The sequence below is a fragment of the Neodiprion lecontei genome, chromosome 2, assembly GCF_021901455.1.
Source record: "Neodiprion lecontei isolate iyNeoLeco1 chromosome 2, iyNeoLeco1.1, whole genome shotgun sequence".
Lineage (NCBI taxonomy): Eukaryota > Metazoa > Arthropoda > Insecta > Hymenoptera > Diprionidae > Neodiprion > Neodiprion lecontei.
Window position 1 is genome coordinate 6,559,769 of NC_060261.1, and position 26,859 is coordinate 6,586,627.

General features: G+C 37.6%; 2 protein-coding genes across 4 annotated transcripts in view; both read right to left on the reverse strand.

Annotated features, from left to right (window-relative positions):
- Window positions 1-5,922, reverse strand: part of LOC107217041 (calpain-C) — a 38,730-nt gene extending 32,808 nt beyond the window's left edge. The window contains exons 1-2 of one of the 3 annotated variants that reach the window (XM_046730241.1): window positions 5,538-5,919; window positions 2,322-2,604 (exon numbers count right to left, since the gene is read on the reverse strand). In XM_046730241.1, the coding sequence (XP_046586197.1) occupies window positions 2,322-2,333 (12 nt within the window). In that variant the 5' untranslated portion in view covers window positions 2,334-2,604; window positions 5,538-5,919. Of the gene's footprint in view, window positions 1-2,321; window positions 2,605-5,537 lie in introns of all 3 variants that reach the window. The other 2 variants (XM_046730243.1, XM_046730242.1) reach the window with 2 other exon arrangements.
- Window positions 5,923-11,471: 5,549 nt separating this feature from the next.
- Window positions 11,472-26,859, reverse strand: part of LOC107226429 (protein Shroom) — a 180,128-nt gene continuing 164,740 nt past the window's right edge. Inside the window, exons 10-14 of the mRNA XM_046730446.1 lie at window positions 22,543-23,981; window positions 19,431-19,590; window positions 13,808-14,042; window positions 12,819-13,085; window positions 11,472-12,435 (exon numbers count right to left, since the gene is read on the reverse strand). Coding sequence (XP_046586402.1) covers window positions 12,184-12,435; window positions 12,819-13,085; window positions 13,808-14,042; window positions 19,431-19,590; window positions 22,543-23,981 — 2,353 coding nt within the window. The 3' untranslated portion in view covers window positions 11,472-12,183. The remainder of the gene's footprint in view (window positions 12,436-12,818; window positions 13,086-13,807; window positions 14,043-19,430; window positions 19,591-22,542; window positions 23,982-26,859) is intronic.

Genomic DNA, 26,859 nt, shown 5'->3' on the forward strand with positions numbered 1-26,859 from the left:
TTGAATGGACGGAATTACGTAACGCGAGGCAGGTCAAGATCCGAAACTCGAATTGCTACCGACGTACTCGAGGTGATTGCTCTCAGCCGGGCGAGAATCATGCATAGATCTTCATAGAATTTAGTTGGATGATCACTTGTTCGACGATTGGAGGAAGCAGAAGTAAAAAAAAAGTAAACACGTAACGAGATTTGACGATTACCTTAGGTACACTGTTAATATAACGCGTGGAGTACCGAACATCTTTTTTATTCCATAAATCGACTGTATTATCCAAATAGGTTCGAACACTCGACCATAGCATAGAAAATTTCACACGTGTACTTTACGCTGTTGTGTTTGATCATCCTGTGAGTTGTCTTTACTCGAATACGTTATACTTTCATGGTTTTCATTGAAAAGTAACCAGACTACGGACACTTTGCTATTTAAGGTCTTCGAAGGACGCTCGGATGGTCAGATCCCTAAGGTGTCGTCAGGGTCACAGACCATTGACCTTTCTCGCTTGCAGATAATACCTCGTGGGCGGTTTTCTACCAGTAATAGTTGTACGCGATGCTTGTTGCTTAAAAATGACATCACCTGACCCCGTGTACAATTCTTGAATTACCGTTGTGGCAATTGACTTGAACGAGTCGAGCTGCTCGCGCAGTGCACCGACCATGTCTGCAGACTTGATGAATTTACATTTCGTCTGCTTCTGTTTGGACTGGTGAGACGGAGAAAATGGTCATTCGAACTCGGGCTATTCGGTGTTTATCGCGATTCGATGTTCACAGAAAATATTTGTCCAATCTTTCTTATTCGCGCCGTTGAGACCCATGCATGCACATCAAATACGAGGAATTCCGGTCTTGCGTATATCGTTAATACCATGTGATTTCCGCGCGAGATATAATGGGCTTTGGATCTCATAGGTTACTTTTATACTTTCACTTCCGTTAGAATTCACATTGTTTAAACGTTCGTTACAAAACGTTTTTACCTTGGTGTCATAACGTTGCCTCTAGGCCGTTAAGTTGCCTGCCTGCAGCGTTGGTAGGATATTCATACGAATAGTTTGTACCTTGCAACCGATGTTTAGGTATCGTTGTACTGAAAATTTATTGCTAACTTTCAATCAGCAAAGTGAACAACGCCTACAAAAATTATAACAAAACGGTCAGGTTTTACAAACTGCCTTTTGCACGGTAGTTCATAAAACCACGTCTCGACGACGATCTGTGAAGGATTATTTCAACGACCAATTAAACCGTTACGCAACAACAGATTATATATACCTAATACGAATGTTCCGAAGTTACGTGCGATAAGTCACGCATATATTATCTATTGACCGAAGGAGTGAACGTGTCGCATGTGGTTGGCAAAGTGAAAGGGAAAGCGGTGTGAAAGAGGACTGGATGTCGAAAGTGTGAATCGTAAGTGAAGAATACCGGTCGAGTCCAAGGGCCGTTCTATTTTTTCCGGGGATCGGACACTTACCGATGAAAAGCAAACGATGAAGATGTAAGACCAGGACTACTGTGTTTTTTTCTCTCTTCCGTTCTTTTCTTCAATCAAGCAAAGAGAAATTCGTCACTCAATATGTAACGAACTCGCGGTCTATTTTTCGCGAAAAGTACATTTTACGGAAGACCCGTTCGTCAAGAAAGACCTCGGCATGTAGTCTTGACGTTATCTTGAAATGAGTGAACTGGATTAGACGATGGAAGGCGATCAGCAGCCATTTTTGCAGCGACCGCGAGCACCGTACGAGAAAATTACGGGCATGCAACATGTTATTTAAATAATAAACCCACGCATTATGCCGAGTAGCTCGAGAAGGAACGTTAAGTATTCCATATCAATGCAGTGCGGTCAGTTCAGATTAATTTGGACTGATCCGTATTCGGAAACAAGAAGCATAAGAGCCCCGAGCAATGATTTCCTGATTCCTGGGTGCTTATCGATGTGCAAAAACGCCGACACTGTGCGTAGCACGAGCGAACGAAAAGAATGGCAACTATGTTTTACTAGCGGTAAGCGGAAGTTTCAGTGAACTTATGAAAGCGAAAAATTCCGTCTTGATGAAAGATGTCATCATGTTGGAGTTGGCAACGTTAACGTAACGAAACATCGTGGAATAAATCGTTGTATAATTTTAGAGCGACTTCCAAAGAGTTGGCTTTTCAAACTGTGAACATGTATTCTTTGTTATGATCGACCAGATAAATTTCAGACAGCCCTAAGATTGCGAAGCAACGATTTTTCTCTACACGCATCGTTAAAGTAACGTTACCAACTTCAACCTCATAAGATGTCCGGAAACTTTCTTATACCTGCAATTTCATCGTAGAATAACGATCGAGAACTCTGCCTCTTGCCGATCCGCCGATTACGGCCGGCTGCAGAGGAAGAGGTTCTTACAGCCCGCAGTGGCTTGCAGCTTACAAGCTGAGATCCGGTAAGGTCTTGGAAGTATGGATCTGGCGAACGTGCCGAGGGCCTCACGTGGCCTTGACTGTTCTGGGTTCATCGCATCATCCTCCTACGTCCTTTAGGCTCCGTTTGCACCGAGATCATGCCGGACGATTCGGTATTTCTATACCTCGTGCATCACATCTGCAAGACGCACGTTGCAGAAGAGCGAGAAAGAGTCGGGAGTTTTCAAAGATCGATTATTATTTTTTTTTTATTTCGTTTTCGTAATGTACATACCGGGACAATCTCTTTAAATTCGAAAATCAACCGCGCGTGCGTCAAGTAATTCAATTTCATTGGTCGGCGAAATCTTCCCGCGGCGATATTCTTTTGTGCGATGCAGGCGGGCCAACCTACGCAAAATGTGTACTTTTGAATTTTCAAAGAGCATAAGCGTTAAGTTCCGACCGTTCTTTGAAGAATCGACTTTTCGACCCGGTAACAAATGCTTCCGAAACCTTTCCGAGTCGCTGCCTCAATTATTTGAGATTCTGACCTCGAAAATTCGTGTCAACTACATCGCCGGCAGAAACAGTTTGACAGCTGTAACTCGGGATGGCCAAACTGCGCGAACAGCCAATAAAACTAGCGCATGCGCAGTTGATTTTCAAGTTTCAAGAGTTTGTCCCGGTATATTCAAGTACATACACAGAAAATTTTATGTCGATCCGACAAATATTCTCGAAGTTACGCGCACATTTGCAAAGACGCCCCGGGGCGTTTGAAAGTGCTTTTGAAACTTTGAACGCGTTTTTTTCACAACTGTGTTTTCAAATTTCGAATTTTTTTTTCGAGAAGCCGCCGTTTTGTTAAAAATTAATATTTTGCTTGTTCCTTCGATTAAAGACGAGATGATACCTTGTAATCAACTAAATCGTTTTCGTTTTTTCATTTCCGATGATTCAGTTCAGAGATGTCTTGGTCTCACCGCAAGACGCCTTTTTTTAGAAGTGCTCCCGGAGATCGGACATAGCAGCTTTAAGAATCATTATTTTTACAATTAAAAAATATCAGAATGAAGTTCAATGCTACTCCAATATGTGCATCGATTTTTATCGTAATAAATTTATGCGTCTCTTAATCTAAAATCCTTGAAAAATCGTTTTTTTCGGCCTCCTGACTCCCTATAACCCTTTCAATACCTACACTCAACGCGCATCGCGTCCCATGCATGCGGCCTCCGATGACCGCGGCCTCGTGGGCGAATTATTGAAAGTAAAAATAACCCTGCATGGTTAACGCGAGGTTTACTGCATACCCAAACCATCGCCCACTGGATCACTGCCCACCAATTATTGCCAAACTCAGTGCCGTCAGAAGCTCCGTAACGTTGTTCGCTCTTTCGTAAGGATTTGCTGAGCTCAGAACTTCGAGACAAAGGTTCTTGGTACCAGATTGAAGTTAGTAACGTTAATGTTACAAAATATTGAAACTAAGATCATTAGTTTTTTTTTTTAAATCTAGAACCGCTTTGAAGAAGTTTAATTTCCAAAATCTGAATACACTTTACTTTTTAAAAACAGATTACCCGATTTAAGACGATCCTACAGATCCGAAATAATTATTTTTCCTAAAAATCAACCGTTACATTAACTTTACAAATTTTGCTCTCTTTTCTTGGTGCGCTTTTTGAATCTAACGAGTATTCAAAATCGAGAAAATAAGTCGCCTAATTGCCGTTGCTGTAAGCGACGTAACTGTAAGTTCGAGAAAAAAATATGAGTAATCGTAATATCGTTTTTAGTCCGAACTTATGATAGTTTGTATACATTTACTGCGCGTAAGAATTGAAATCATTACATTTTTTTGTTTTCTCTTTCAAGTACGAAGAAATAATTGACATGGGTTTTCGAAGGGCTCGAAGAATTGTCGCAGAATAAGTTTCGGAGTAATTTCTCGAACATGTGTATCCGGTACCAAATGTTTTTACACCGCGTGAATGCCGTTTGTGGGTGTCGAAATCAGTGATTTGGTCACTCAGTGAATGTCAGTTGAGACACCGATATTATCTCTTCCTTGTGTGAGCAAATGCTGAATTAACAGGAACAATAAGCATATTTTGACGATATCACCAAATATAATTATTGCCACACAATTTTACCATTACAGAAATTTTCACCAACTGTATATTAACTCATAACGTATACTAATAGCCTCTATAATAGTCTGTAAAATATTGCAGTGTACAGTATACGCGAAAACGTTCGAATATGGCGTGCTAAATTTACTTTCATTTTAGATATAGTTATTGCATAGTGATATCGTATTATACAAGTAATAATTTTCCCCGGAAATTGTATATGCGTACACATATATTTACGTATTACGTATGAGGCATTCCACCCGAAACCGATCTACGTATCACCCTTACAATCCGCGTTTAATATAAAGATGGTGATGGTCAGGCCTTAGTCGATTTACGGTCGAACATATATACGTATAAGTCTTGCATTTTGCAGCATATGTGACACGTAGATTACAATAATTATAAAGCTTCCGAGCTCGATCGCGGTGTTTCTAATTCATATTTATAAACTGACAAGCTGAGTGGGGCAATAATTGAATTATTGCAGATTTTGGACAATCAGCGTTACCCAAATTGCAAAGCTCTGTACGTAAAAGGTAATTTCGCGAATCGCTTGCTTACGCGTCGGGCTTATACAGCGTAAATATAATTGGCCACGATATTTATTTATAAGAGAAATTATGCGCTCGAGGTAAATATCCATGTATAGTTCTTTTGTGATACGCTCGGGTTTGCTACAGAAATTAAACCAGCTCATCGCTCCAATTAATTTGGTGAAATTACGAAAACTGCAAATTTAAATTCGCGATTATCCTCAACGTTTCGAGTATTCCGATAATTCCAACCTTCCGAGTTCCGAACTCGAGAGCTTCTGCAAACTTTAAAATTATCTCAATAAACAAAAAGAAAGAAATCAGTCATCACGATAATTCTTAACTTAAAAAATTCGTAATTTCAACCCTGCAGCCTGGCTATTTATCGACCCTTTCGCATAACAGTTTACATTACACATTATTAAACTTTTATATATATATATATATATACTCACGTTCACCATTCGGAGAGGTTTCCTTTATAGATAAAAACACTTTCCGTGACACCAACTGCACTTCACTCTGCAATACCGTTCGCCGCACTTGTTCGATTATCACTAAATTATAACAGTCCAGAGAGGGATCCAGATTCGACGATAATTTTAAGGGCGCGCAACCGACGCGCAGCTTTAAATATCAGCAAACGCGGCGTATCCTTTTGGCAGTCATGTCCCTAAGATTCGTTGGGATTTAGGCCCTCGCCGAGAATTCTGGGCCCCGATTTTTCGGCAGGCAGGTAACTCGACGGGCCCCGAATGTCGGATCAAATATCGCGGCGCGTTCACCTCCTCGATCGACTCCTCTCACGATGAGGTTCAGCGGGGGACTGACTGGGACTTCTGCTGGCGGCCCCCGGGTCCCCACGACCAGTTATTCCTCCTCCGCGTTTTCCCCTCTAGTATATCTCGACTCGCCGCCGCCGCCGCCGTCACGGCATAGCATTAATTATCCACCTTGCGCGAAGGCGACACGTCTTTCCGTTCTTCGGTATCCAAGAACGTCGTTTGAACGCGGGCCAACCCGAAAGTTCCGGCACTTGTGGTTTTTTTTTCTTTTTTCACCTGCCGGAGACCTGACAAGTGTTTTGTGAATGGAAAATTAATCTGGGACAGTGAAAAACGTCGGGAAACTAAAAACAAGAGGGATTAAAAATTTTCTACCGATCAGTGCCAGTTTTCTGATGTTCTTGCGCTTTCCCAGATCAATTTTTCATCTACAAACTTGTCAACACACTTGTCGAAACAAGTCGTGTTTCCCGGTGACGATTGGTCTGAAAACGAACGTGCGATTTTTTATTAAAATTACAGTGAAGAGCTTCGGACGATTTTATTTTACGTCAAATACTGCATAATAATTTCGTATCGCACTGACGTGCGTTGAAATCAGGCTAAACGATCTTCATAACACGAAGAAAAAGTCATTCACCAGAAACTGAGGTTTACTTGTACAATATTGCGTGATTGATAATGATCACTTGATGACGATAAATAATTGACTGAAATAATTATCAGACATCTATCTACGTTTGTCTTTTACCTTTGATTATAATTTTTTGTAAAACCAACTAATACAGATCCTAGATTAGTTGCTGATTGTATAATTATGTATATACATGTTAGGTTATTTTTACGACAAAAACATTAATTTCGTATTTATAGAAAGGCAACCACAAAGAACGGTAATAACGTTGCTTGGCTTTTACGATTGTCGTGGTAAAAAACGTCGGATGGAAAAAGAAGACGTTGAAACATCGTAGCAAGCATGTTTTGTCACGCACAAAATCAGTCGCGTGTGCTGGTATTGTTAGAAACGGATGTATGTTTGTATACGCGTGTGTTTGTGCGTGTGTACTGATTTTTTGCAAACACGATCCTCGGCGAACCGCCGAACCAATTTCACTAAAATTTTGACACAATGCCATTATTACCGACAGCACGTTCTAAAACGCTTTTCAGTCAATTTTATTCTTTGGATTTGCATCCAGATCCAAATACTATTCGAACCATTTTTCTCCGATAAATTCAAAGTAGATTTCTACGAGACTAATTTTGTTCAAAAACTTGTATCAATTACTTTTATACACACATACATTTAACGTACTTGAACAAACATTTCTTATTAAAGATTTCATAACTTCGGGAATTTTTATTTTATTCTTCTTTATAAATAATTATACGTGGAAACATATCACTCTGAATTTTGTAATATATAACTTCCAAACTCGAAGAGGGTCGAAAATTGAGATTAATCCACGAACGACTAATTTTTTATTTAACAATATTTTAAAATTGGAAAACTTTTTCAACGAAAAAAAAAACTATGGGGTGACAATATGGCCGGTCAGGCCTGTCGTTCTTTTTGACGAGAAGAAAGGCCGGCTTTCTGAGAGGGGCAGGGGCAGGGGGAGGGAGGGAAGTCGAGGAGATCGGGTTGATTGTTGCCGAGAGCTATGGCGTGCTGAGGTGAAAGCCGTAGCACTCGCGATCCGATACTGTGCCGCAAGCATGGCTGAGTGAGTGCGAGTGGGAAATTAGGATCAAACTGCGAAGCATATCGAGTCAAGCTGCTGAGTTTGAAACCCGACGAATGCGGGATGGAATAGTGGGTAAGAACGGGATTGCCGTTTACCAATTTTTCCGTACTTTACTCGAAATCGTTTGTTTTTCCACCGCTGGTGGGTCACAATGGTAAAACAGTGATCTGCACTCGGTTTCATCAGAGACAATTATCGCAGTCGATAATAGATAAAACTGTAATATCCTTAAGGATTCGTATGGCCGTGTAACGCGGTCAGTAAACAATGAGAATGATGTATATCCTTGTATAGAATTTACTAATCGACCGAAACATATTCCATAAGGCTGACGGTCTTTGTACACCTTTGATCGACAGAAGTTAATTTTTTTTTTTCTATCGCGGACAAGTACGTAAATTTTAAAGAGGTACAATCGACGCCTACATTTTCGACCGAGATAAAAAAAACGAACATTTTCATCGAGTCTTTAGAAGGTGGTTTTATATGGCGGCACTCAATTACACAAAAAATACTGATGTTCGAACAATAATATGTGGAATTATTCATTGTTTTTTCCGTTCACAAACAAAATATTGGAGATAGGCAGAGGCAGCTGTGATACGTTACCGACATGTTACCAGCCGTCGGATACATGCGCAAAAAGTTGCACGGGAAGGCATGGAGTCATTTTTAAAAGATCGTATTTTTGCAGTCAATAATTCACAACTTTCGGATCAATAATGTTCTACCATTTTCTGCAAAGGCTTAGAATCCCCATAAAATTTTTCAGTGATTCTTTTAAAGAGTTAGTTATTTTTAAAACTGGCCCGAACGACATTTAAATTTGGAATGGTAAGTGACGTCGAGAAATTAAAAATACAGGGGAAAACTCTCGGAATTCCTCATCTACACGTTTATGAAAAAAAAAAAAGTATAATCCCAGAGATCGGTTTCACAACGTGCGCGGAAAAATGAACCTCACGAAACAGAACGCGGGAGTCATTTGTAACATGTTATTTATTGCAAGCGAGCTTGAAAAGGTAGCTATCGTGATATTTCGTAATACGTAATAATATTAATAATAATAGTACATATGAAGTAAAAATAATGATAGTAAATCTAACAATAATAGTAGTGATATTATCAGGCTAAAAAAACTCTGGTATAGCCTTAAGTACCAAAGTGTAAGTTTATGACAATAACAATTGGATTTCACGTTACCTGAATGTTATAATATGCATATATACAAGGTAATTAAATATTAATATCCCTATGAATTGATCTTGTAAAACATAATGGAACATTATGACGTGAAATTTTTTTATCCAGAGCACCATATGTTCGAATATAGCTATTCGTTCAATATGTACAATTCTATATATATTTATATATGCTAGTTGTGGTCGTTAAATTGAAATTACAACTAATATGTGTATGACATTGACGTTCGTTGCTTGCGTGCGCGTGTGTGTGTGTATGCATACATACATATATATATATATATGCATGAATAAACTACCTGAAGTAAACAAGTATATATGGGATGATCATTTGTTCCGTTTATACTAATTATAAACGTCAATAATAAAGGAACAAAAAAATTGACTATTTGAAAAATTTTATGCCCTAAATTCAGTCTTAACGCGCGCGCGTATTTTTATGTATAGAAATAATTATGATAAATCATCCGGTGTACGTAATAGAAGTGTCGATTCTAGTTTATTTTGCCTTCTTACTTTTATTATCTTCCGCTGTTTCATCTTACCGCGTAACATTGTCCGCGGCAATGTAATTATTTAAAATTGTTAATTCGCCTTACGACAGTTAAAGTTTAAAGAATGTACAGAGAAAAAAAAAAAAAAAAAAAGAAAAAAAAAACTTTCCACGTACGTATATAATTGATCTATGGTGGTTCCATCACAGAATGTTTGAGTCGTGAGTAAATATTTCATTACCAAGCTCAAGCGTCAGGAGAAACCGACGTATGATCAGCGAGCTGAACAGAGAAAAAACAAAAAAAAAAAAAAAACGTCCATATACATTAAATTTTCATCTCCGTCTTCAATGTAGCGACATGAAGAGAACGACTGCGATTAACAATTATCGACAATAATTATGTATCCGTGATTAAAAGGTGGGAAATGGTACGGAAAGGAGTGAGAAAGGGACGCTGACGGATACGTCAGAGCAAAGCTATATGTATCCCATATAAGCGTTTTCAATCACGAAAACGAGAAAGAAAAACATTGCGTGCAAGGTGTAATTAAACCGACTTATAGTACGGCCGACTGAGGCATAAAATTTCATAGAAAAAGTCGAAAGGGTTCCTCGAGGCAGAGCAGCGATAACTGCAACTCAAAGACCCGAACAACAAAGATCACAAGCGCTGGGCCTCGAATAATGGGTCCCGATAAATGCCCAATTAATTAAGAGGACAGCCGGATATTTAGATCTAACCAAGTCATGGAAATGTGTTTCGTTGTATCAGAAAATGCTAACGATGACGATGATTATATGATAATAATATTATTGATAATAATGATAATCAATAGTAATAATGATAATAATAATAATAATAACAATAATTTTTTTCACTTAAAAATTTACGTATTAATGTATGTATATGTACAGGTATTTTTATTCGGATATTAAACGCCAATTTTGTGACCGTATATATATATATATATATATATATATGTATATGTATATATAATATAGTACAATACATATAGATGTGATATATGTGTGCATGTAGGCCTTGTACGATGTGTGTATATATATATATATATATATACATATACATATACATAGAAATCCTATTCTTAGCCTTATATCACATGTTTTTATAATATGAGAAAACTCACCGCTTGTATTAATTAAAAAGGCAGGCTAGTTTTTACGATGTGTATGAAGGGATGGGGAAGAAAATAAAAAAACTATGATTGGAAAAATACAAGTAATACAACTGATCAAAGTTGAAGAATAGAAAAACAATGTGAGAGAAAAAATTATAACGAATAGAAATCGTTCTTATTATAACGATGTTTGATCTACGTCTATTGTCACGAAGCTTATCGAAATAACATATATGTTTTCAATGTACATGCACATCGGGATTTAGGTATAATAACAATTGTAACCTGTGGGGAAAACGAACTTTTCTTCCGAGCAGGTATCGATCGGTTCGTTAATTCGCTGAAGCTTGGGCCATAATTAGCTAACAGTAAATTTAAGGACTGGAATAATCGCAATGATCATCGGCGAACTATTGACGTTAAGATAAATCGATAGAAAAATGTTGAGAAAATTGAACAATAAGAGGATTAGAAAATTTGAATTGAAGAAAAAAAAAAAAAAAAAGAATAAATAATAATTTTTCTACCAAATAAACGAGATTTGACTTTTCCCAATTAATTGTGTATAACTTTTTTCTTCACGCGTACAAGGTAAATAAAGAGAGAGACAGAGAGAGATTTTTTACGAGTGAATAAACATATTCCATACTAAAATATATTAGAATTTTGATTTACTTTGATGAGAAAAAAAAGGATAAAAAAAAAAAAAAAAACAATACATCGTTTGTTTCAACATTTTCCTAATTTACGATTATACATAGATATGTCTTTCTATATATACATACGTTTATATATATATATATATATATATATATATATATATCTAATATATATAATAAATAACGATACTTTTATCGAATATTAATCATAGATTCTCAATCATTGTATATGTATGTGTTGAAATATTTCAAAATAAAAAATGTCTCCCACGTAACCGACGTTTTTGTGAAAATACTTTGTTTTTTTTTTTCGTTCAGTGATTACTCAAAACTGTAAACGATTGTCCCTACGTACACGTGACCCTGAAATCATAAATTCATTCTTCGTTGTTTAAATTTTTACCTTTTTTTTTTTTATTCAAATTTTTATTCCCATTCGTAGGTCGACTTAAAAATTACTATCAAGCAATTAACCGCGAGTAATTCTGTACGGTACGTTTTATTATTCCACAAATTTACAGTTTAAAAAATGTATATCAACGTTCACCGGACAACTAGGTACGAAAGAAGCTCGATAGGACTAGGCACTCAAGGTTCACGAGGCAATGTACCCAGCTAAATGTTCCAGCCTGGCGTGGTTCGTGCGAACTCTCTTGGATAGCCTTGGAATTGAAAGAAACAAAAAAAAAAAAAAAAAAAAAAAAAAAAAAAAAAAAAAAAAAAAAAAAAAAAAAAAAAAAAAAAAAACGATGCGAAACGTCAAAGTAAGTCAGTCATGACTTTTGTAAAATTTGATTTACAATTCAATTGTCTATAGCGTTGCAGTGTTGTCGCGTTACTGACGAGGACCAATTTTTTCTTTCCGCACAATTTATCGCTCCGATCCTCACGTCTCTCTATCTCTCTCTGCCCTTTGATATCTGATCGTTAATCCCGCGATTCGCAAATTCATACCTATTATTATTAACACTGCACGCTTTCATAAACACAATACGCAAGTCCGACATTGTTTTCGCGACGCAACAATACAACAAAAACAACAACAATAACAACAAAAAACAATGAACTTAATTTAATCGATGGCTTCTTTCAGGGCTGTAAGCTGCTCTTCTCCCAATTTCACTTTGTCCTGTATCTCACGACCGTCCATTATCAGTTTTGCCTTCATGTTTATGAAGTGCTGATAATCGGCGTATTCCTCCTCGTTTAAATATTTCGAAAGAATCGCCGAGACGCTGACGCTTCTCTTGTCAATGTTGCCCTTCAACACTTTTGCTTCCTCGAGCTGATCCAACAGCTTGTCTCTCTTGCTCTCCAATATTTTCTGCAATCGTTTATGTTTATTATCGCTAATGTATCCTGGATTAAAGAGATTAGTCAGCCGAACATTGATACTTTTTGTAAAAGTATTTTGTTCAAACTTTTTTTTTTTTTTTTTTTTCATAATTTTAGGCCAAGAGATTTGGGCTATCGATTCGATAATCGAGTTTTCGTGATTTTTGGAACAGTAAAAATCTAACCCGTGGTTCGAAAAATTTTAAACTCAGTAAAAGATATATACATATTTTTTTTGTTCATTCTACACCGCACTTCAAGTACAATATAATAGTCTCGAATGATAAATTTGAGAAAAATGATCGTTGCTCGATACGAAATGACGAATAATCATGAACTCTCGACGTTTGTCGGAACTTTATCGAGACTAACCCGCTCGGCGTGGTCAACAGGCATTCCGTAAAGAGCGTTTTCAGCACGTGCAAGTCTTCCGCTCAGACCGAGAAGAAGGCTCGTTATTTTGCCAACTTCCTCGACGTGAAGTCGGTACTTGGAGGCTTCGGCCGGGCGGGCAACCGCCGTCACTCTAGACGTGACTCTAGCACCCAGAGCATCGTTGACGTCACCTTCTTCTCGGACAGCTTCCTGTTCGGCTCGAAGGACGACGAGCTTTCTGTCGAGGCGTAAGACCAGCTCCTCCTGCGGGATAAATATATAACCGGACCTTTAAGCCAGTAGCTATAACGATATATGAAAAGGAGAGAAAGAAGCGCGTACTGGTATAATTTTTTTTCGACCAAGTCGTTTGAGCGTAATTGTTGGAAATGATATTGTACGTCGAAGGAACGATTGGATGACTGTAAATAGCCTTTGAAATAAAGCGAGGGTCGAAGTAACTGAAATAGTTTGAAATCATCGCGAATTACTTGAAACAATGTGAAAATCGTTGCGATTAATTGGTCTTGAAACGGTAACCACCGAATGCAGTTTCGATTCATTAATCCTATGTGGATATCTATATTACATAGAAAATCAATGCATAATGAGATATAGAACTCCGTAGAAATCACTCGAAATCAGTGATTACGAACTATAGTATATTGTGTAACAAGGAAGCAAATTCGGTCTTTTCCAAAATTGAGGTTAGGGTCGTGCAATGTCAGATTTGTTCGTGACAGCGCATGCGCGCAGTGCGGAAAGGACCACTTTCAACTCCTGGGACTTAAAAGTAGTATTTTCGGTACTCCGCGCATGCGCACTCGCAGACTCACTCTACCGTCATGGAAACGGAAAATACGCGTAAAACATGCTCGCGTTGTATAAAAACCATCAATTTTATATCCAAACTAACGGATATGACAATTTTTCTTCCACGAGGAGCTTGCGGTGCAAAACCGAATGCACAGTTTATACCTACGTACCTTTTTCTGTTTGAGATCCTGATTGTCGGCGACGATTGGTTGCGCCGAGTCGTTGTTGCCCTCGTTTCCGACGGAAGTGGTAATCGATTCCTCTGTCACGTCGCGCGAGTACCTCGTCAAAAATCTCGCCTTGCCTTCCGAGGTTGTGAAATACGCGGATGTTGGTGATAGCGGGCTTGTTGGGTCAGGCGTTGATAATTCCGGCGTTGAAATCGTCGACGACGGCGTCTCGATCCTGAAGTGAAAAAAATTACGATGAAAATTTCAAACAATAAACGAGACAAAAAAAAATAAGCAATTGTCACTCATTAGTCACAGAATTTTAACCATAATATTCTTCGGCGAAAAGGCACCTGAGGATGACGAGGAACTTTGCAATTGTTTTCGATAATTCGCGATACTTTATAGATACGTATATAATATAGGAACTTTTCTTTTCTTTCTTTCTTCTTCTAGTTGGATGGAACTAATCGATCTGATCATTTTTTTCAATTCGCAACGTATACCGGTACGATCTGTTCAAGGTATTCTCGACGGTTAAAAACTATGACAAATTTTCGAATGATTAAACGGAGAACTTCAATCGTTTCAAGTTTTTTATAATTACACGTTGATTAAATGACGAAAGTCGATCGTAATCACACTATTCTTGCGTGTATTTAGTAAATCGATGAGTGAGTTTCGCTTGTCGAAAAGACGTTTAAAGCGATGCTGTAATTCGCCATGTGATTCGAGGAAACTTTAGCGTCAATATAATACACACGAATTGGTAAAATATATTCTCGATACGATTCCGCGGTAAATGCATCAGCTGTTAAGACTACGAGTAACGAGTTTAATATTTTAATCGTAATGTTAAACAATTTTCGAATTACTAACTAACTTGTAAAAATTTGGCTCCACTTTCAGTGCAGTAATTCTAATTGCATTTCATTTTGCGGTATGATATACCGCAGGAAAATTATTATACGAACAATTTTGCGTAGCGTAATGAATGAGTTTGATAGGCGTAGAGTTGTGTACGAATAAAAAAAAAAAAAAAAAAACAAAAATGAAAATAAAAAATACGCACATTTTGACGTAATCTCTATTTGGTCGATAATTCTAACCCAATTTTCAGGTATAGAAAATAATCTGTTTAAGAGTGTCTACGCGGTCTAAGCCAGGCAACGACGTGGTTGAAACTAACCGCAATGACGTGTGGATATTATTCGCGAATCAAGATGTGCGGCCACACGCGTATAAATGCCGTAGAGAATTTGATGGGACAGTATCGTTTATGGATTACGTAATACCGGGTGTCTCGGCTGTACTTTCACCTTCATCGCGAACGACGCGACTCATCTTACGCTGCAGCTATTGTCCGATCTTTGGACGTGTGCGGTGAAAAAAATTTATACCCAAATTTGTTTACTACAGGGAGCCGGGGTTGAAATTCCGAATTTGAAAAGTTCGGAATGCGCCGAGTTCCGAATTTTTTTGTGGTGAAACTTAATGTAAAGAAATCAAACTTTGATGAAACGGAACTTCAATACCACCGGCTATAAGTATCTAATAATTTTTTTTTTTTTTTGGCTGTAACTGCTGCAGAATATCTGCAAGCATGTGATATATCGACGATAGTCTTTTTGACTATGTTCACTTTATTCCGAATATTTTCGTTCAACTCGAAATGCAGTCTTGTTCGAAATGAATCATTAATTTCGATTATCCACCAGTCCTGAAATTTGTTTATTTCCTCAGGGAAACGGCCGAGCTTTTTTCAATCGCCGTTATTGCATTCTGCAGGACTCGTGCCAACTTCGGAACGATTATTATTTAAAGACGAGTTAATTGTGAGTATCGTTTCACGTTAATTGAACCCAATTAAAACGCTGGCGAAGCTACGAGGCTAAGTACCGAAGGTCGTTCGAAACATTCTGCGACCGCAATACGCGATATTCTCGTTTAAGGAATGAGTTAACCGAAAACGAGGAAATATAATAAGAGTAAGAAGAAACGAAAGTGTCACCTCCGATCTGACTAAATTTACGATTTCAGAAATTCGTGTTATATTCCAGGTACGAAAGAAGAAACAAAGGACAGTAAAATTGCGTTGCGATATTTTTTTATTTTTTCTTTATTTCTTATTTTTCACCAAAGAATTTAATTTGCATTCGATGCGTCAGTGCTGCGTAAGAAATATATACATGTATATATGTATATATATATATATGTATGTATATATTGCACACATTTAGCTGTATAACGCACAATGGGATAAGCGTGGGGAGAAAAACGCGTTGAATTCATTATATTTCTCGAGAGTTTAATATTATTCTCGAATGCGCCATAGTTGAATGCAACTTCGACAAAGGGTGTTGAAAGACTTACAGCATGTGTGCAAATTAAGGATAACTCATTTTCAGGACACGCGGATATAAACGAGTATTCAAAATTGTAGCGCGTTTGCGCAAATGAAATTTAAGGATCGATAAATTTGTCTCGCCAGATCATTGATGACCGACCGGTAAACTTGGCGCGATAAATTTCCACCCACCGTAAATAACGAGGAGCTAATTAACCTTGAAAAGTAACGAGCTTGATTCGTAATAATAATCAAAATATACGACAAGCAGATTTTTGTTTCAAAGAAGACTCGCAATTAGGGAGAATGACAGTGAAAATTTATACTACAAGCGTCACGGGGAAATCGGAAATTTAAATCGGGGAATTCCAGGTTATTCAATTGACAATGAATCGGATAATTGTAATTAGTAATATGTATAATTCCTTTTTAGGTATAGAATACTGAATAGCGAACCTGAGGAGCATGCCTTTGCGGTAAAACGCGAATCGTATTTCTTCTTCGTCGACTATGAATAATCTAGAATTTTCAACACTTGCGTGTCGCGTGTCCGACTGTTTAATTTGTCGTTTCCGTCATTGAATTTCGGAGGAAAACTACTAAAGCCACTGCACTTCGGATGAAATTCGAACGAACAATCTTTGAAGTACCTAAACGTAAAATCTACCATGGAATTAACCCTTGCGCTGCATGCCGGGGTCAAAATGACCCCGCGGAATGATCACCCTAAATTTGTGAAATTACAACAAACTGATATTTTTTACATTAACACGGCAACAATTGTTAATTCTCGCAATATTTTTCTTTGAAAATAAGGTTCATTATTCGTCGATAAGTTCGTTCGTTTGTAAATAATTATTGCAAACTACACACACAAATATAAATTATTTCGCATTTTCGTTGTAGTTTCAATATCGTTGTGTATAATTTATTTAATATACGCTTAACGGCAAAAAATACGTACGTAACAGTCGGCGAAAGACGTTATCTGAAATTATCCGAAGGTCGAATTACCGGCAGAAACGTCGAACGATATTTCAAAGCGAAGGTCGGCGTATTTTAGAGGTGGAGTAGAATATTCGCGTTGGCGTTGTGACCTGGTCGGAGGTCCGTGTAAAGCGGACTCCTTTTACTTCTATAATCGCTGCAGACACGCATTTCATTTCAATCGTTGTGTTTATATATAGGGCATTCCCCGAGCGGCATCAAAAATTCTTTCAAGCCTTCGCGTATCCTTATAACAGTGCGGATAGAGAAACAAAAAAAAAAAAAAAGAAAGAAACAGAGAAATTGATTGAGTTGAGGAACGTGACTTTATTTAAAACTCATGAAATAATTTTTTATTCTAACGATACAAACAGTTGAATAATTCTTTTTTTTTTTTACATATTCTCGAAACGAGCGAGTTGTTACCGAATATGTAGTTCTGAGTTTATTTAGCTAACTTCATCACAATTCAACTATAAATTATTATACCAATTTGTTATAGGTATAATGTACGAATGTTTGAGAAATAATAAATTAATTACGATTATTGGAATAATTTCTTTTTCAATAGGTGAAAGCAACGGATAAATGATGCTCACAAAAAATTTTGCTGAGAGTTAATTGTTTCAGTAGACTGAAAGTGGATAAGACTTGAAAAAAAGTCCACCTCAAAAAGTTAAAATAAATTACCAGAGTGCTAAAAAGCTGGAATAAACGATACGAAAATGTCACGATTGAAATCTACTAACTAGTCGATTTGTCGTGGAATGCCTCATATATAGAAACGGTTATAAAAAGATAGATCCCCGAATCCAAGACTCTTGACCTTTGTTTCTTGTCACTCGTTGTTCTTATTGTTAGAAGCGTCTGCGGAACTTCCGTGTAATTTTAATACTAATTATCGTTGGAATATACACGGTTACAAGTTACTTAACGGTATGCGAATTTTGATAACCGAGGATCGGTTTCGCGCTCCAAAAGATTTTATCGAATAAGTACGGAGTAAAGTTATGAAACTTGCTTGAGAAATATGCCGGCTTGGTATTTAGCATTTTGGGTAAATAGGGCTGATTAAAACCTTGTTTGAATCCGCGTAATTATAGAACCCAACTTTGCTATGATGGAATTTCGTTTTTGACGGCCATAAAATATTTGAAAATTTGTAAACCTAGATATATCATCATCACTTTTGCTGCTCGCAAAATTTGTAATTCGTTATCCAAATATGTACATTATGTATAAGCAAATTTGAACTTAACTAAGGTTAGATTAACGATAATCCTTATAAGGCTGAAGTTAGCAACGTTATTGTAATGAGTCATGTTTTGGAAAACCCGTTATTTTGTAATTTTAGGAATCTCGGAAATGCAGTTAATTATAACACGGCAAACGTAATTCATGTTTTCAAGACTTATCAACTTCGAAGTCACTAGAAAATAGCAAAATAGTGATTCCCCCCCCCCCCCCCCCCACAATGTTTCGTTACGCTAACGTTACTGACTTGGCTTTGGAAAGCCCGAATCTTCATTGATATCAATGATTTTTCTTTTCGTTCCTCAAAATTTGACAAATTCATATGATTTCACCGATCGTGTGGCTTTTCACAAAATATATTTACGTCAGGAAAGAAAGAAATAAATATCAGGAATTTGTCAAAACTTTTCGACTTTTCAAATATTAATTACTACGTTTTTGGAATCAATGTCGATTTGATCGGATTAAAAATTGAATTTTCAACGATTCTTGGAAGCGTTTGAAAATCCGCGAATGCGAATAGACAAGTTTTCTCAAACCTAACGCCGACTATAAACGTGAATTAGCGACGACCACTGAGCTAAAAATAATTGATGCATCGATTAATCGAGTCCAAAAAAATAATCGAACGCGACTCAATTGAATCGGTAAAAATTAATCCATCAATTGATTGTTTCGTATTTTTTTTTTGTAACGGTGCAATTGAAACCAAAATTTCGTACATTTCAGTTTCTATTCTTCACAGCGGTTAGCTTTTTGATTCTTTATAGTTTCATTGAAAATATTTTTCAATTTAAGTTGAAAATATTCATTTATCTTTCACTTATTGTACAAAATAGGTATACTTTGTAAGTAAGACGATGATAATGATTGACATTGTATTGCATCCGTCATGCGAGTAAAAACCAATAACCGATCGTGAGGATAAATAATCGAGAAAAAATAATCGATTCAATCGAAACTCGATCATTTTTGGTAATTCTTAGGGTGAATATAATCTGTTATAAAAAAGTGTTCGATAATAAAAAAACTCACTTGATGTCTTCGGGTCGGTTCGTCGTTGCCGTTGGACTCGATGGTGTTTCATCCTGTATAGAGAGAGAAAGCCGCCTCCTTGGCCGAGGCTGAAGCGTCGCTTCCACCCTGAATAATCCAGTGACGTAGTCGGTAGGCTTTTTGTGTTCCGGAACCGGGACTGAAACACGGAAGATCCACATTTATCGAGACTCAGATTTTGATCAGCATGATCGAGAAGCTCCCAAGTATCCGGAAGGAGCATTTTAACAGATTTCAAGATAATCGCTAATATTTAGTTAGAAACGTTGACGCAACGAAAGATGGGAAAACAAAATCACTTTGAAAAATTGTAACGAACTTTTCGGAATACCTACAACGTGGGTTACACGTTTTGTTTGATCACGGATTTCTTGAATGTTTCATACTAATTCCTGAAGTAGCGTAATAACAATTTTTCCTCAAAAATGTACTGACAAATTAACGTCGTAAATTTAAACCTAACCGACAATATTTGGCTGACCAGTCGTGTAGAGAAAATTGAAAAAATCGCTCATCTTCGGACAGATTCGATGAAAATTGAGACGATTTTTAACTTCTCAACTATACAGCAGAGAATATTTGGAAAGAAAAAGATGAGCGCAAACTTAGTGAAATGTCACGAACGAAATCGACGTTATGGAAGAATTAGGTGTTAGTGAAAAGTCTCTTGGATCGACGGTTTCGACCGGATGCACACAACTGGCAAAGCAACTCACTGTGACCTGCAGTGTATTAAATTAAAACTGAAGCAGCCCGGAAAAATAGCGAATTTAATTATTACAGGATGCCAATACGATGCGTTCGCGACAATAACTGATCAATTGTTAAATTTTTGTGAGTACGTTGTTATACAACAGTGTCTGTAAGTACGTCACGCTGAGAATAAATTGGAGATTTGATATCTTCAACGGTCTTTCAGATATGCCAGTAATTTACATGCGACGGGCCGTTTGAAAAAATCTGTAACGTTGACGTCAGGAGTTGACAGGGTCGTGCAATTTTTCAATTTTCAAAAATGCCTACTCAGGACAAGTCCTATACTTGATGAGAAGCGGATGCAGCTACGATCGCTGAGCATGACCGATGACGTACGATGATTAGAAATCCAACGCTTCCGGTTTAATTGATTGGGAAGCAACCGCGTGTCTGTAAAGATTTCACGTTGCTGGATTGTAAAAACGCGGATTCGATAACGCGGAGAAAACTGTGAGTCCGGTTATAGTGGCAAGGAGACCGTGACAGACGGCTTCACAGTCGGCGAAAAAGTCAAACAGTGCCGAAAACGCGACCGAAAATTGTCATTTATTTTGTTTATTTCAAATTTCTCCGTTTGTATTTGTGCATCTGCTTATATTTTATCGTATGCGTGCACAAAAATTATCAGTTGCTGTGTATATTTCAGGTAAAAGAATAGAAACATCTATGAAGAATATACGTTTTGTCGATTTACCCTTTTTTTTTACAGCTTCAAGTGTAATGATTTTCCATATTCGATTACAGTAGCCCCTACATTTTTTTTTTTTGTTTTTTTGTTTTTTTTTAAAGCACAGATTTTTATAAAACCAGTATTCGAAACACACGTAAAGTTCATGGATCTGATGCTTGAATTATTTTACATTACTGTTCAAATTGAAAAATTGAAAAAATAAGGAAAACTATCGTACTGGTAAATGTTTAAAGTTTAGCGTACAAAAAATAAATCACGTCTACGATTTTTTCAATCAGGTTCAGTATTGCAAGGATCTCATTTTACGATGATTAATGATATCGATTTCATTTTCAATTTTTAATTTCTGTGACCAACTGTTCAGTGAAGTATTGTAATTTATAAATGATCGGTCATGAATATACCATTCAATTTAAATGTTTCAAACGACTTTTTACACGCGTATTAAATACATAAAAAATTCTGGTAACAGTTAGGGAATAAGTTTTACCAACGAAAAAGTCACGACAGGGTTACACCACTCGACAGTTTCGAAATGTTGCAAAATTATCGTGAACAAAAGAGCTTTCTAACGCACATTACGCGACACAATTCTAACTATTTGCCAAATGACAAAAGAATTTGAATAACAAACAGTTTTGCAATGGCCCAACTATTGTGATACACATATCATATATATGTATATATACACGGATAATAATCTAGTATACATATATGCATATACAGAGTGAATTGCTAACGACTGAATGGTTTAATGCGCATGCGCTAAAATTCTAGAGCAATAGCAGTCGTTTTGTCAGGGTGACCAACATTTTTGAGGTTACATACACAGCGGCGACCTAGAATCCGAATTTATGAATGTTGGTCACCCTGACAAAACAATTGCTCTTGCTCTCAAATTCGTGCGCATGCGCGTTAAACCATTCAGTCTTTGTTTATTTTCCAAAGAATTCTATAATTTTTTCACGCAATCAATTAAACTATCAGCAAGAATATATATAATTTTATAATTTCCCGCATATAACAGTGCATAATACCAATTCATGAGAGTAATCGGTACAACGTTTACAAGTATAAAAAATCGGAGACGTGACTCTTGAGAGAAAAATACCGACGAGGCACTAACATTAAATTTTTCGTAATAATAAATTTTCGGATAAGTAATTTTCAAATCCGTGACTTACAGGTGCAGGTATGATAATTTCGTCGAATCATTTCCCTGGGAATCGAACGATTCGCGATCTTTTAATCCATTCGTCGCACATTTTTCAACTCAATATTTGTTACTCGTTGATACTCGGAGTCTCTGATCACGAATCGGAAGTTAGAATTTGACAATTTCTGTATCCAATATGTCGTATCCAGTACGGCGTGCGTAAAATCGGAAAAACTATCAAATTCGATGATTCTAGTCGAGAATTCTTATTACCGAAAGATTTTTGGCAGTTGTAAGTAGTAACAAAGATCATTTGAAGTTGTAAATAAACTGCGATAAGGCTCGGACGTGTAAACTTTGTACCTAGGTGGAACGCTGAGCATCTCACTGTAACTGAAGAGTCAAAAGAGAAGCGAAAAAAAAAAATAAATAAATAAATTGCGAAACAAGGAAAGAAGAAGAGAGAAACAAATCCCCGATCAACTCACCTAAAATCGTTACTAGCCTGTCATTGGGACTAAGCTGACTAGCCAGATCTCTGCTGAGTTCCTCGCACTCGATTTCTTCCTGTAACTTCCTCCTCGGTTCCGGGATAACATCGTCCTGACTATCGTCGGAAGCCTCGTCGATCCTCGCCTCCCTTGCATCGTCAGGAATGATCTCAGTCTGCGACGCGGCATCGCTGGTCGCCGCGTTAACCCTCAAAACGATTTCCGTCCTTTGAACAAGAGTAAGTCCCTCGATCCCAGGCTGGGGTGAAACGCAAAGCGACGTGAGGGCCGTCCTTTCGTTACCCAAATCGGCCGACTCGTTTCCTCCGGAAGTCTGGCTGTACTTTGCCTGATTCGACCCCGAATACTCGTCGCGACGATCGTCGTCCGTCTGCGTAGGACTGGAGACCTTCCGTCTCGACGATACGACGCTTATCCGTTCAACGAAGCTCGCCGACTCCCCGGATACGTTGGGCGAATTTGGGGGCGACGTCTTCTCGGTGTTGTTCCCAAGGTCGGAGACCCTCGGCGACGACGACGACGACGAGGAACTCGAGCAGCTCCCGGATCGACGGGGTGAATCGGTCCCCGATCTCCGCCTCTCGACCTCCGGTGTTCTCGGAGGCGACGAGGTCGGGGGTGGTGGTTTCTCGATGACCGGTGGCGGTCTCGAGGCCTCGGCGACGAGCCGTTTCTCGCCGAGGGCGTTACGTCGATTTAAAAGCTCCACGTTCCTCGAGGTCATTTCGATAGTCGCCGATCTTTCCCGTTGCTGATGATGATGATGATGATGATGTTGTTGCTGTTGTTGTTGGAAGCTCTCGGAGCTCGAGAGGATCTCACGATCCTGGGACCGCCTTTGAGGGCTCGGTTCGCAGCTAGCTGCCAATTTCCGTCGCTCTCGTTCCAGCTGCCTGTTACGATCGTTCAGGACCTCGATACTTTGCGGTGATATCCTCTCCTTCCTGTCAGCGGTATCCGTGATTCCCGTTTGCTGATTACTCGACTCCAGATGGTTGTTGATGCTGTTGTTGTTGTTGTTGTTGTTATTGTTGTGGATAACGGCGTTGTTCGCGTTGTTCACGTTGTTGTTTACGCCCTCGCCTCGCGGCTGGCGCACCTCGGTTGCCTGGAGCTTTTTGCTCAGGTCGTACGAGAGCTTTCCGATCACCTCGACCGAGTGCGCGGCCCTTTCCTCCATACGATGATGCAGCGCGTCGACGCTGTGAGACTTGGGAAGCTGCTGATCCGGATGGTGGTGATGGTGGTGCGGATGACGGGGTGTTACTCGAACGAGAACCGGGTCGTCGTGGTCCCGCAGTGGCGGCCAGTCGTCGAGACGCGCGGTTGGCGACATTGTTCGTTTGTAGCTACCTTCGCTGTCGGGGGCGCCTCGCTCCCTGCGATAGGCGAGGTAGGAGGCCTTCGATTGGCTTCTGGAACGATAAGATGAACAAACTTATGGTACACGGTATACACGCGTGATTCGTAGGTACCTATACCAAATTTTTATACTTTCATGTTGGAGTGAATTTTATCACTGGAAGAATACATCAGCGAGGAAGAATATATGCTGTTTTCCGTGAAACTCACCACTCAACGCTGATAGGCAATCGAAGGTACGTTTTCTATCCCTACATTTATGTTAGACGGGCCGTTCGAAAAAACGTTTATGCTCCAAGTTGAAAAATGTCAAGTTTAAACTTGAAAAAGGAAGATCCTCAAAGTTTCGATGCTCTATTTCATTATCAAGAGGTGAAATTTTCTTTGTCTTCCGAATTTGATCTTTTTGAATTTTATAACGATTCAAAAAAACAAAAATAAACGGTAGACACTTAAATGTGAGGTTTAAAATACTTTTTGCTCGAACATTTTCAATTTTTCATGATGAAATATTCGATATTGCGTCCAAACAAACATATATTCTAGTAATTAGTCTAAAAAGTTTTAAGAAAGCCTAAAATAAAAAAAAAATTAACATATCAAAATATCAAAGTATGCATGGTACTCAAAATAGAGAAAAAACAAATTTTCTTTGAATGTGAGAGTTTTCATTAATGAACAAAAACGATTTGTTCATTTTTCAAAATTTTATTCCAGGAGTTCTCGATCAAAACCTGACCGACTGAATTACTTGCAAATATTTTTGGAATCCTTAAGGTTTATATTCCAGTCGAAAAAGTGTCGAAACCAAAAATATATAAAAATTAAGAATTTTAGAATCAATGACTGAATTAAGTCCTGGCAAGTTTTATCTTCGTACCGGAGAAAAAATAATTGAAAACCGTGAATTAGGACAAAAAATATCGTTCAATAATCATAATAAAGCGGAACACTTCATGGAACAGTTTTTAGAAAATTACAAAGTGCAAGAAATAAATTTATGCAGAAATAGAAACGTGAGAATAGAATTTTTTTTTCTTGGGAGTTTCGTCACGTTTGCAGGATTTTGGGTAAGCGATAACTTATATTTATACTCGAGGGGAATTTTTCGTTACCCATTCCTGCGGTGTTTACGTAACTCGTTTATCGCCAGCGCAGCCTCGGTCCAAAGGAAGTTGAGAGAACTTATCGCTGAGATTTGGTATCTGATCTTTTCAGGTAGAGGAAACGAAACGAGACCGAGACGAGGAAACAGCGATGGGATGAAATCTCGCGCGTGACTCGAACTCTAAATGTGAATAATAAAAATGTCGGAGGCGAGGACGACAGGCTTCAACCTTTTGGCTCCGGGGTTAACAATAAGTTTCGTAAATGGATCTAGAGCGATTACGAGAGAAAGGTTTTCCACGATGCTTGACTCAATTTTTTTCCTCTCTTATTCTGGTTTCGATGTCAAAACTGACGAAGAGGCGAGTTCGTAGATTTTATAAATTGATCGACTATTTCATTGGTAAAATTATGAATATATTTTAGTCATTTTACTCGTTGATTTAATGATTTTCAAATTTTATGAAAATTTATAGCCAAACTGAGGGTTTAAAAAATATTTTCTCTAAATTTATAATGTTTCTAATCATTCGAAATTCTGTCAAGTGATAAACTGCTTATAAAAGTCACGATAGAAACTTTTACAATTTATAATATCGAATATCTGCTGCTGACTATAAACGCACGTGTTCTAGAAAAAGTTGTTATTCGCACCGGTTTTAGTAGCAAATTTGAATGCTGAGTAAAACTTGTTCTTCGATCATATAATAATGTGATTATGTAAAATTTCAGATTCCCAGACAGATTCTCTCAGCTTTAGGTAACGTATGCATGAAATACGCGTTATCTAACCGTCTGCGAATTAAAAAAACGAATGTAATTTCGATACACGAAAAACTTTGGTAAGAGGGAAAATATTCTCGACAAATATTTTGTCGGACGATTATTACAAAATACCTTCCGAGCATTTCGAGTGTTTTATTCACATTATCAAACATATGATATAAAACTTTTTTATTTTTATACAAAGTATTCAAAAGAGAAAGAAAAAAGAGAGGGAAAAAAATCAATTTCCTTTAACGAAGTGTTTGGTGAAACATTTCACCTCGTAATATTCGAGAGAAATCTCAATCAATTAATCAGCTGACACGGATGATGCAAGAATTTTAAAAGACTTCCGTAAGAAATTAAATGTCTTGAAAAAAAAACCGTGCATGTAATAAAACAAATATTCATCGTCGAAAATACTGTTACACGAAGAAAAAGAAGAAAGTATCTATAAAAAGTCTTTGAAATTTTGACGGCAATATAAAATTTCCAAAATTCTTTTACGAGCAAACATTTATTTCTTAAACCTATAAAAATTGCTTCCGACGTATCAACGTGTATAGAAAAAATCCGTCATTATTTTATGAACACGAAGGGAATATATTGTAAAAAGTAAAGATATATATATATATATATATATATATATATATGTATATATATATATATATATGTATATATATGTAGGAAAAATTCGCGATTATTTAAACAAGAGCTACGGGCATTTAATTTTTTCACGTGCGCCATTCGAATTAAATTTTATTTAGCGAGGTGTTATGTGACGTATACTACGTACAAGCGTATAATAAATATTAATAAACATGTCGGCGTGTATAAAGTTTTGTCAATTTGAGACACGCGCGGCTCGCCTGCAGCAGATCCGTGTCGAGTTTTCTTTTCAATCGAGATCTAGGCTGAAATTGACATGCCGAGTTAGTTGATTATGCAACCGTGATCGTCGTACAAAATTACCGACAACGATCCATTTTCATCAGGATATCGATCGTTCCGATGATTTCCAGTCGCATCCGTGTTCAGATTATAAATCTATGATACATA